We start from the raw sequence: 10,872 nt of genomic DNA, 5'->3' as shown, positions 1-10,872 counted from the left end.
CCTCAAGGGCTTTGAGTCTCTCTTCTCGCATTACATGTTTAACACTGGAACCAACTGTGCTGCCTTTCTCTGTAATTATTCAAATGTTTCAATGAGTGCCCAGAACAGGACACAGTACTCTGTAGGTGGTCTGACAAAGGCACTGTATAAGATTACTATAACTTAACTGAATTTGTTCTGATTTTGTAGCATTGAATTTTCAGTGTAGCTCAAACATAAATATGTTGTAGTCACTTGACCCTTGTTTTTCCACTATGCCTGTATTTCAAATTCTGGTCAGGGTCACAACAAAAAACAAGTCTATGCACAAACTTCCTCTAGCAGGGGAGGCAATATAAATCACTGAAAAAGTCTTTTACAACATCCAGAAAATTCTGCTCAAATTGTCCATGTCCTGGATTTTTTTTTCCAGTTAATAGATGGAAAATTAAAGTCACCCATTACTAATGTCCCTCCTTACTGACACTTTTATGATAATGTCATATGGCATAGTGTATCATCTGATTCCAGTGGCCAACAAGGTATCGCCATTTCCTTATCAGCTTGGTCTATCTTTTCTCAAAAGCTAAACCCAATGTACTTACCCTATCCACTATTTTCAGTCAAGTCTCTACAATATCAACAATGTCACAGCTCTCGTTTTCCATCAGAACCTCCAGACAGAATGCCAAAAATGTATATTATACTTCTATTATTCAAAGGTACCTCAGCATATTACCTATACTATGTTTTTCTCCTTCATCCCCGCATCCCTACTTCCTGATCACATCCTGCAAAATTGCATTCGTTAGAAATGTCTTCACTGCTTCTGTTAAGAGTATCCCTCACAAATGCCATCTGGATAGTCGGTGTTCCCCTGCTATTTAACCCTGTTTAACCTTCCTGCCCTCCATTTCCCTGGTGTAAATATTTCTCAGCTACTTTGTGCAAACACTGGCCTGATTTACCTGTAGCCCATGGGATAAAGTGTAACCCATTGCTTTTGTACAGGTTCCACCTGTTCCAAAAAGAGCCCCAGTGCCCTATAAATATGAGCCCCTCGTTGCTCCACCAGTCTGCACATTTAATAATTGGGTCCCCTACCACCACTTACTCTCTTACAGTATGCTGGAAACGGCTGGACATCTCTGGAGTTGTTCCCTGTTACACCGTTTACTACGATTTCAGCAGTCACCCAGCTTTCTCGCCCTAGCTGCCAAAACGACACATTCCTGCCCTGTGTGCACATGATCTCCCTGAGGAATATGCTAGCAGTTCCGGAAACTCAAACAAGTCAGTATTACAGTGGAGGCAGCAAGCTGGACCTCGACATCGATAATCTTGTTCTCTATGTTCTCAACGGAACGGAAACGGAATGTCTCAATTCAAAATTACAATCATTCTGTGCGTCGCACATTTAACTCTTCGTATTTCAACACCCCAATTAGCTAACTGGAGCTGTACATGGAGGTGTTTAGTATACTGCCCAGAACGCAGTAACAGGTTGCATAACGTTACACCTACTCGGAGCAGGGAGAGAACAAGACGAATACTCAGCTTGCTGAACACCTGGACCCCTGCACACGCTGGCTACGTGGAATTCACCACTTACTCGGCACAAAAATAATAGTAACATAGATGCAAGTCGCCTCGCGATAAACCAAGTAGATGAAACGATAATGAGCGTCGTTAGCTTAGCTGCTGTGCAGACTGGTAGTTGGCTAGCTTGAAAAAAATACTGTTGATACTTCTCCAGTGTTGCTATGATTTTAGATTTGCCCATGAGATAGTGGAGAAAAGAAAACATAAAACTGCCATACGCTGGTTATTCACAGGCGAATTAATTGCTTAGTTATCAGAACGCGTAAAGAAAAGTAGACAAAAAGCTTGTCCCTTTAATGGCGACAAAATATTTCTTTAAGTAAAGTCATACCTTCCTGTACACTGTAAACACCCAAATCACCGCTTAGTAAGATAACGTTAGTTCTTTCGGAGTAGGGAAACACAGTTTCTACAGTTTTTCCCTGTTATATTTTTGCAGTAACTTACTCTGAAGATCCTGGCCAATCGCTGCCTGAAAGAGATCTAAGAACACAACGATGGACTTGTAGTAGGCCATGCGCGTTTGTTTTCCCTAGTAACCATAACGCTTTGATGAGTTATAGCTAATACTCCATATGCTCAGTTTTAAGGTCCACAATACGAGTTGGAAACCGGTTTGTGCTACCTCAGATAACAATGGATCAGAGCAGTTGCCAAAATTTATGTACTTAACCTGACATGATTTGGTCATAAATAGATCATAATGGTAGTCGCTTCATGGACTGCCGCGGTAGGGTTTAAACACCTCGCTTGATAGGTGGATGTTAGCTAATGTTAGCTGGAAAGCTAACGGAAACCGGGTCAGGTAGCACGCTCGCTCGCTACAAAACAATCAAGTTATTTCTCTATGGCGATTGGTTTAATATCAGCTAAAACACTACGTTTATAATCATATTGTGTTGTTTCCTGCTGTGTTTTGTTCTTATAAACGAAAAGTAAAAATAAGCTTTCAGTTTATGGACACAGTCAGGCCCGTCGGGCTCGTCATCTTGTTTGATGATGTAATAACTCGACAAGGAAAGCCTATCTTGCTAGGAAGCTAACCACCGATCTCGTCATGGGCATGAGGTCGAGACTAGAGGAGGAGTCGCCGCGGGTAAATTGTATTCGACTGGACCATTTGTAGCTAGCTAGCTAGCTGTCTGGCTGGCTAACGTCATGTTAATCGAAAACTGTCAATTAAATCTCGAGTTGAAATAGTTTTTAAATTAAAAGAATCATATTTCGTGTGCATGCTTGCAATCGATCCATCTTTTCGACTTGTTCGATAAACCTAGTTGTCTTGCTAGCTACCAGGGTTAGCTGCCTAGCTAGCTAGCTATCTACATTTTCGAGAACACCCGGTTTGGATTTGGACGTCGGCATTGCTGGATGTTTTTGAGCCAAGCGAAGGGGCCGTTTGTAGTCGGCGGGGAAGATGGGGGACTTTTATGACCCAGAGCATCCGACAGAGTGAGTATTTGACCTGCTGTTCTAGTTTTAAGTAACTAGACTAGCTATCTACATGTCCACATATCAACATAAAGTAAAACAACCGTCATCCTAAATTTTATGATTTCGTTGTCCAGGCTTAAAGGAATTCTTTGTCTCGTTGTCAAGGTGCCTCAGTAGTGAATTAGTTCACCGCATCGTTTTATGTGATCAAGCCTGTAACGTTTAATATTTTGCGAGTATAATTTTAGCTACAGACAGTGACACTAGCAACGTAAGGGTCCTGGTGAGTATTGAAGCGCTTTGAAATGTGTTCACACAACAAGGTGTCATCACACTTAGAAGCCCAGTTACTAAACTACAATAAAGACAAAGCTATATTCATAAGTGTACGATTGCAGTCCACACTTATTGATGACTCTGAGGTTGATAAATAGTTTAAAATCAAAATAAGCCGGCGGAGAAGTATTTTTGGCGGGCTGCAAGATTTGGAAAGTGGATCGGAGAAGGTAGGAGCTGCGCACTGACAACAGGCCTCTTTGTAGGCCTTGGATCCTCGATGTAAATTAGCCTGAATAACCCTCTACCTCAAAATGACGTCTTGCCGTACGAGCAGGGGCATAGAGCTTCAGCTCTGACGGAACTCTTTCTTTGTTTACGATTAGGTTGTTAGCCAGCTTTTTCGCGGCTATACCACAATACAAACACAGTTTTTTTTAGTTGATCAAAAAGAGTAAAACAGGCTTATTTGGCTTACTTGTTACACTGAATAAACATCAGCTCGCTAGCAGGCTAGCTCTTTGCTAGCAAGTGGCAGCCTGTTAGGTTACTGAATACAATGTGAACATCATGTAAACTACAAAATAAATCACACCAGATAAATAGCCTGCTTTTTCGAATTATGGTGGACATTTTTAGTACACTGAATGCACAACGCTATGTGTTCAGTTAGATAGCTAGTGTAAGGTAGATAGCTAACTAGCTGGCCATCTCTTCTTTGCTGGGTAGCTAACTAGCTATGTCCAGAGCAATGGCTTCTTGTTGCCACATAGGAACAATAGAGGTAGCTAAAGACAAGTAATTTCTGACATGATTGCCATAAGATGGAGTAACCAAATACAATGCAAGCTGTATCAAAGCCCTGCATTTGTTTGTAAATGGTCGGTGAAAATCGGTACCAAATATTTGTTGGCTGGATAGCTAGTTTCCTATCATGTTTTCAATTTTGGTGGGGTACACAAACAGCCATTACTGTTTCACTTGTGTTGCAGCGTGACTGCTCACCATGGCAGAATTGAACACAGGACACACAAGATACTGTCATAAGCCACTGACTTAACAGCGTGTACAATGTAAGCATAAAAAGCGTTTATTTATTTAGGATTTTTACATTACATCCTCTAATTTATTATGCTGTTAATAAAAATGCACGTGGGCGGTTAAACTAACTTGCTTTGGGCTTTCGGATACTGCTGTTTGGAAGGTAGCTAGTTGGCTGAAGCAGACCATCTTCAATGTTAGAATCCAGCAGCGGCTGAAAAGTTCAGCAGAGCGGTTGGTAACTCTCCCCTTCGGATCACTACTACGACTGTCATTTGTTTTTGTATCACTTTTGTGCAGTGAAAGTAAGCTCACACGTTAAGTGAGTTACCAGCACACTAATGGTTAGGTGCACGGTTTCACATCCAGCTTCAGGAATTGCTTTTGGGCAATGCAATTTCTAAAGGGGAGAAACTCACATTTGGAGCTCACTCCTTTGAAGTAGATGGATACCTACATGTTTATATCGTATTTTCCCCCCTGCTTTAATCTTTTCCGTGAAAGCGTTATGACGCCTTTAGTACGATTGCACTTGGTTCCAAACAGACCCCTGGAAACCTGAAAATCGAAGTTTTCTAAATGAGTTTTGTTCAAAATGAGTTGATGTAAGTGATGTGGAGTGGACAGTATATTGCCTTTCCCTTGTGCAATATAATATATTTCCTAAGTTACTTTTTAATAAATGAAATTAAATAAATTGTGTCTAACCCACCTCAATAATCCCACTGAACTGAGCTGTTTAATAGCTGTCAAATAGATGTCAAAATTTACATGTTTACATTACATGTAAATATACATGTTTTGTACCTTAAACTCTTTGGAAATTAACTGAGAAATGTATTTCAAAGCAGCACTTAGATATGGTATGTTAAAAGTGGAAACCTCCAAACATTTATTAGACAGAACCCTCTAAATCTTGACATATAAAATCAATAAATAAAATTGAACATTGACTTCCCTTCTCTAAAAAATAATGAAATGTTCAAAATGGTTCTGATCTACTGAAAATTAACAGTATCTTCAGGTTTGGGAGTTATAAAAACTTTTTCGCTTTTGGTCATACAGGCATTTTAAAAGTTATAAAGTTCTATCTGTAAGTGCACCCTCCCTAAAACAGCCTGCCTAAATTAGTATTAGGCTCTTGATACTGTGCTTGTTTGATGTTAGCCCTAAAAGCAGCACTGCCCTGGGTTTGTCCTGTGTCCATAGATAATTTGATAAGGTACACTGTCAGACCACGTTCTCATGTGGTCTTGGGGTGAAATGACACCCCAGGCTGAACGTCGTTGATAGTTAACCCTCTGTTTTTATGGTCATGGGAAGGACTTTGTTGTAGCAAGATTATCTTAACTTTTTTAACGGTTTAATGGTTTTAATGATTTGTCTGGGCCTGTGAGTGGTAGATTCCTTTCTTTGTATTGCTTCGTGACCCTAAATGTGTGTCACACTGCCTCGGAATTTACAAATAGGGGAATAGCTTCTCAAATCTGCATCACTTATAATAAAAGTACCATTGTGGGTGTAGCTCTCCTGCATTTTTCAACGGCTGTCAAAGGAATAACAGGCAAGTTGTTAACTTCACCATAAAATCCAGTGTTTACAAATATCCCATTGCTCTTAATTTCAAATTGTTAATCACACCAGACTGTTTCAAAATTGTGTCACAAAGTAGTTGGACAGCATTTTGCTATGGTTCACTTAGTTGACTGTGCAACTGGTATGAACTTGTAAGAGGCTTGAAAGTGGACTCATTTATTGTCAGCAGACCCTCTGTAGAGATTTATGAAAATTATGAATTGCAGCTGATTCATTATGCCCCGTCCTGTGCAATGAGCTAACTAAAAGACCAACTTTCTTCGTTGAAGTCAGACTGCTAGTTTTGGCTACAGGTGTACATTGAATTTTCTGAACAGACAGTCTGATCCAGAGTGTTTTACATAGCTTACAATTTTTACTCACCCATTTACACAACTGGAAATTTAATAAAGCTGTTCAGGTTAAATAACTCTCCCAAGGGTACAACAGCAGTAGCCCCCATGGGAATTGAACCAACAAGCTTTGGGTTACAAGCCCTGCTGCTTGCCACTAAGGCACACCCCTGCCAGATGTTGTTCACGAGGGCAGAGATGTGGGCACTGAATGTAACTACATTGCAGAACACATGACGCAGAATGGCTTTGTAAACCTTGTTCATGCGACTGACACAAACAGTGATGAAATCTGTTACTTTGATAATGTCATAATTACATGAAACATACAGATTTCTGATGAGAAATTCACTTGTGTCAGATCTGTACTGTCAAGACTACCGGTAAATTTAACTTTGCTGGTAAACTCACCATATTACTTTTTAAAATGCCTTTTCCCCTTTATGCAACCCCATTTTGAAATCACCAATTGTATACGTTGTATATGAGATATATACGTATATGTATATGTCACCACAACAGATGAATTTAATCCTCTGATACACTCAGGTGCAGCCAGTGGTGATTTCTTGCACTGCAAGTCACGTCATGCACTGCAGTGCAGTGGGAACTCATTGGAGGATGGGCACTACGCCGCTCATGTCATCAGAGCAACTCGCAGGCATGTGACAAATAAGAGGGAGCGAGACAAGGGGACCATGGCCAACCTGCCCATGCCAGTTGGCTTTGTTCTCTCAGCGTGGACTCACAACAGTGACATGGCCATAGAGTTCAGCTTATGCTCGAAGTGAGTGCTTTAACCACTGATATACTCTGGAGCCCAGGTCACAGACTACATCACTCACTTTTGTTCAAATTAATTTGACCTGTGACCATCAGTATCTAAAAACAAGTATCCTTGTGTGTTAAGATTTGTTGACTGAGATATTATGGTCTTCAAAGTTGCATTTATGTAATGTCAATATAATTCTGTGCTTATTCTCAGCCATTGTATAACTTGCATCCCTTTTACATCAATGGGTGATCCCCCCATGCAAGGTTTCAAAAGGTGAACTTCAGTTTGAATAGCGTGTTTGATTTGAATGCGGAGAGCCAGGTGAATCCTGGAAGAGAAGTCAATTCATAATATTCTATAGTTAAGAGGAAAAGTTTGGAAAGCACATGCACAAGCTGTAGCAAGTAGCCAAATGCATACATAAATTTCCATAAACACAAACCACAGCTGTGTATGTGGTGTTCAGTGAACTTTTGGTCAATTAATGGGAAATCTGCTTAGATAATGTTTTTGTTTAGTTTTTGAGATTGTGAGGAATTACTGGTCATCATAATGTTTGCAACCATTTCATAACAATCATATCTACACACTTGATTAGTCTGTTGTATGGCATGTTTTTACACTTGCACGCTTGTAGTAGGACTTACTTGGGCAAATCCTTAGAACAAGAGTTTTTATAAAAAGCATGCATCTGCATGCATCATCAGAAGGAGTGTAAGCCCAGTGAATCAAGCACACAATACAGCTGATGGAGCGAAAATTTGTAAGAAGTGAGTTCTGTTTTTTTTTCCCCCTTCCTTTTCTGAGTTGCATGCCTTTGTAGTTCTTAAAGCTTTAAGATCGTAGCAAGTCTGTCCTTGGTCTGAAAAAGTTGAAGCACTGATATAGATGCCAAAAATAGCAGTAACCTGATCAAAAATCATTATGGGCTGTCTGAAATACAAGGTTCTTGCAAACAAAAAGAGACCACAGCCAGTGCCATTCTTTCCAACGGAGGATAAGGGAGAGAAGTGGCCATGTGTTCACTGGAGCAGGCAAGGGTTTTCCTTCACTGCCAAAGTTGAACACATTTGGTTTTTTTCCGCCAGTTTTGAGGTCCAACCACTGATATACCATGTGTTCATTTGCGAGGGAGAATGGTGCTGCCAGCCACATTCTGTGTACAAGCATGAGGTTGATGTTTGTTCGCATATGGATACTAGTACCTATTAGGCTTATTCGGGTGTTGAAAGCTACACACCGCCAGTCTCTTAAAAAGGAATTACACTTGAATTTGGAAACAGTTAATATTACTAAAGTTTCTTTGTTGTGGACCTATGGAGAACACATAATATATGGTACACTACATAATGCAAGTAATTAAAACATTTCAGTCTAGTCTAATGTTGACAAGCTAGCTAGACTAGTTGGATCCTGACTCAAACAGCATGATTAACTAGCACCTAGCATAGTGGCTAATAGCTACTTACTTAGCTAGCTGGTTAGTTAGCTGTCTAGCTAACATTAAGTGGTGACAGAGAGAAACTGCAATGTATCATGTGGTTATCTTCCAAGTATTCAAAAACATGCCATCATAAGGCGTAACTTTATCCAGCAAGCATGGTTTTAGCTCAACATTTGCAGGTGTGTGTTAGCTAGAAAACAGTTGAGAGTTGGTAAGGATTACGGGCCAGTAATATTTTATTAGGGGCAGCAGTTATTTCACTTGAGGCCCAGCTTGCCAGAGCCACAATTTCTTCAATAGAAAGTCTCAAGTAAGATAGTACATTGCATTAGAATTTGCTCTAACATCTGTGAAATTTCATACGAGACTCTAGAAAAAATGTAACATTTCTGCTGACATTCGTTGTTTTGTAATTATGTTCATTATTCGAGTTTGCACCCAAAAGCCTTCTGTATATTCACTATATCCTTTCTGTTTAGAACTGCAAGTTTCTTTCTCAGAAGTTCAGAGGCACTCTGAACACCTTGCTAACCAGCGTTGTCACTACATAGTGACAGTGTGGTGTGTCAAAGCATTCATTTGCTCTTTATCATTCAGCAACTTGTGGTGTTGCTCCTTGCCAGTATACAGAAAGTTTTCCTTGCTAGGAATTTTTACCCCAAATAAGAACAGGTGTCTTTTGCTTAGGGTGAAAGGGCAGAGTGCAGTGCTGTTAACCACAGCAGTTTTTCTTTAATCCTGTCAGGTGTGTCATCACCTCGGAGAGCACACTGCTCTGAGCTGGTTTGTTCCAGGCCAGCAGCGCCACCGGGCTGTGCTCAACAGCCCCGCCCCTAAATGGATGCGCTTGTGGAAACAGAGTGCAGGTACCATCCTCCTCACATACACTTCCTCACACAGACACAGTCACATACACATACACATACACATGCGTGCATGCAGTGCCAATGGACATAATTGAGTACAGTTGCACGTGCACGCTCGCATGCACATACAGATTATACACGACAGTCTCGCTAGTTATGAGACATTTTCATTTGATTGGATATCTCTTGCTTTGCAAGTTTAGCTAATTGGCATAGCAGTTGATATTGCTATGTAATAGTGGATGTTGCAAACTTGCTAGATTTGCAGTAGAACACGGATTTCCACCGGTAACTGTATTTCCCTGCTAGCTGGAATGAAGAATCCAGAATCCAGTCAAAGTAAATTTGGATGACTACTTCAGTCATGCGTTGCGAAATTCAGCCAGATCATTGAATGCACTGTTGCGATACATATTCAAAAGAGGGACAGATCATCATTCTTGATACTAATAACTATCAAATAAATAGTATAATGCAGCCTATTTACTGGCATTTATGATGTCTGTTTCCTATGATACCTTTTTTTTTTTTTTTTAAACATGGGTACCACCATCTGTACTAATTTCTTACACATCATACAAAAAATACAGGATCCCAAAAATTGCCCTGGGCAACCAGTGTATTTAAACTTCCAAGGAAACAAATTATTTGTCCACCCCTGAAATATATACACACACACCCCTTGCTTATATATCTATATAGCCATTTCACTGGGAAGCTGAAATGAAAGTAAGATCGGACTGGGGTTTTTTTTTCCCCCTCCTGACTAAATGCAGTGTTATTCCCTGCCTGACAGACAGTGTGCCCTTCATTCAGTAGTGCTTGATCTATTGGATAAAGGGACCTTAGGATATTGTTTTCCACTCCCAGCGCAGTGCAGAGCTTGGTGTTACGTCATGCCCAGTGTGGGGCGCTGGAATGTTGAGCAGGGCTCTAGTGGAATTCTAATCCCAGTGCTCCAGTTCCGGAACGGAAGTAGTTCTGCCACTCAGAGGGGCTCCAGTTTAGCTTTACTCCCCAATGCTATCAATAGTCTGGCTCTAGCTGCTGCACGCATTGGCACATATACTGTGGTTATCCAGAGACCCCATTCTGTCAGCGGGTTGCAATCCTCCACCCCCCATTGAGAGAGCAGTAATCCACTCTCTCAACAGAGCTGTACTATCTTTCGGGCTGCTAGGTATAACAAGCGACTGTGCAGATGCCCTTGAACTCTTCTCAACCCTTACAGATGTATTTTCACTCCAGTGCATCACTCAAACGCCTGTTTTACTCATGATATTTCAACACCCCACCCTTGTCCTAATTTGAATTCCGGGAGGGCAGTTCTACAGTTCTGTGCATTGGTACTTTGTATATGTTAGGAAGTGAGTGATTTCCTGTGCCTCTGAGGGAAAGACCAGTTGGCACTGTGGACTCAGGTGTGTGGCTGCTGAGGCCCCTGCACCTGCTGCAGGTGTGGTGATGGTTTTCCATGGTGTAGCAGGGTTTGTTTGACAACAGTGGCCAAGCTACCTGGGACATAGC

At 40.9% G+C, this 10,872-nt stretch overlaps 1 protein-coding gene across 3 annotated transcripts in view; it reads left to right on the top strand.

Moving 5' to 3' along the window:
* Window positions 1-2,311: 2,311 nt before the first annotated feature.
* setd2 (SET domain containing 2, histone lysine methyltransferase) overlaps window positions 2,312-10,872 on the top strand; it is a 36,490-nt gene continuing 27,929 nt past the window's right edge. For 2 of the 3 annotated variants that reach the window (XM_036538105.1, XM_036538104.1), the window contains exon 1: window positions 2,312-3,033. In XM_036538105.1, the coding sequence (XP_036393998.1) occupies window positions 2,999-3,033 (35 nt within the window). In that variant the 5' untranslated portion in view covers window positions 2,312-2,998. Of the gene's footprint in view, window positions 3,034-9,224; window positions 9,346-10,872 lie in introns of all 3 variants that reach the window. The other variant, XM_036538106.1, reaches the window with a different exon arrangement.

Source organism: Megalops cyprinoides, chromosome 10 (genome assembly GCF_013368585.1).
Source record: "Megalops cyprinoides isolate fMegCyp1 chromosome 10, fMegCyp1.pri, whole genome shotgun sequence".
Lineage (NCBI taxonomy): Eukaryota > Metazoa > Chordata > Actinopteri > Elopiformes > Megalopidae > Megalops > Megalops cyprinoides.
Note: the sequence above shows the minus strand (reverse complement) of the source record. Positions and strands in the feature narration are given on the sequence as shown.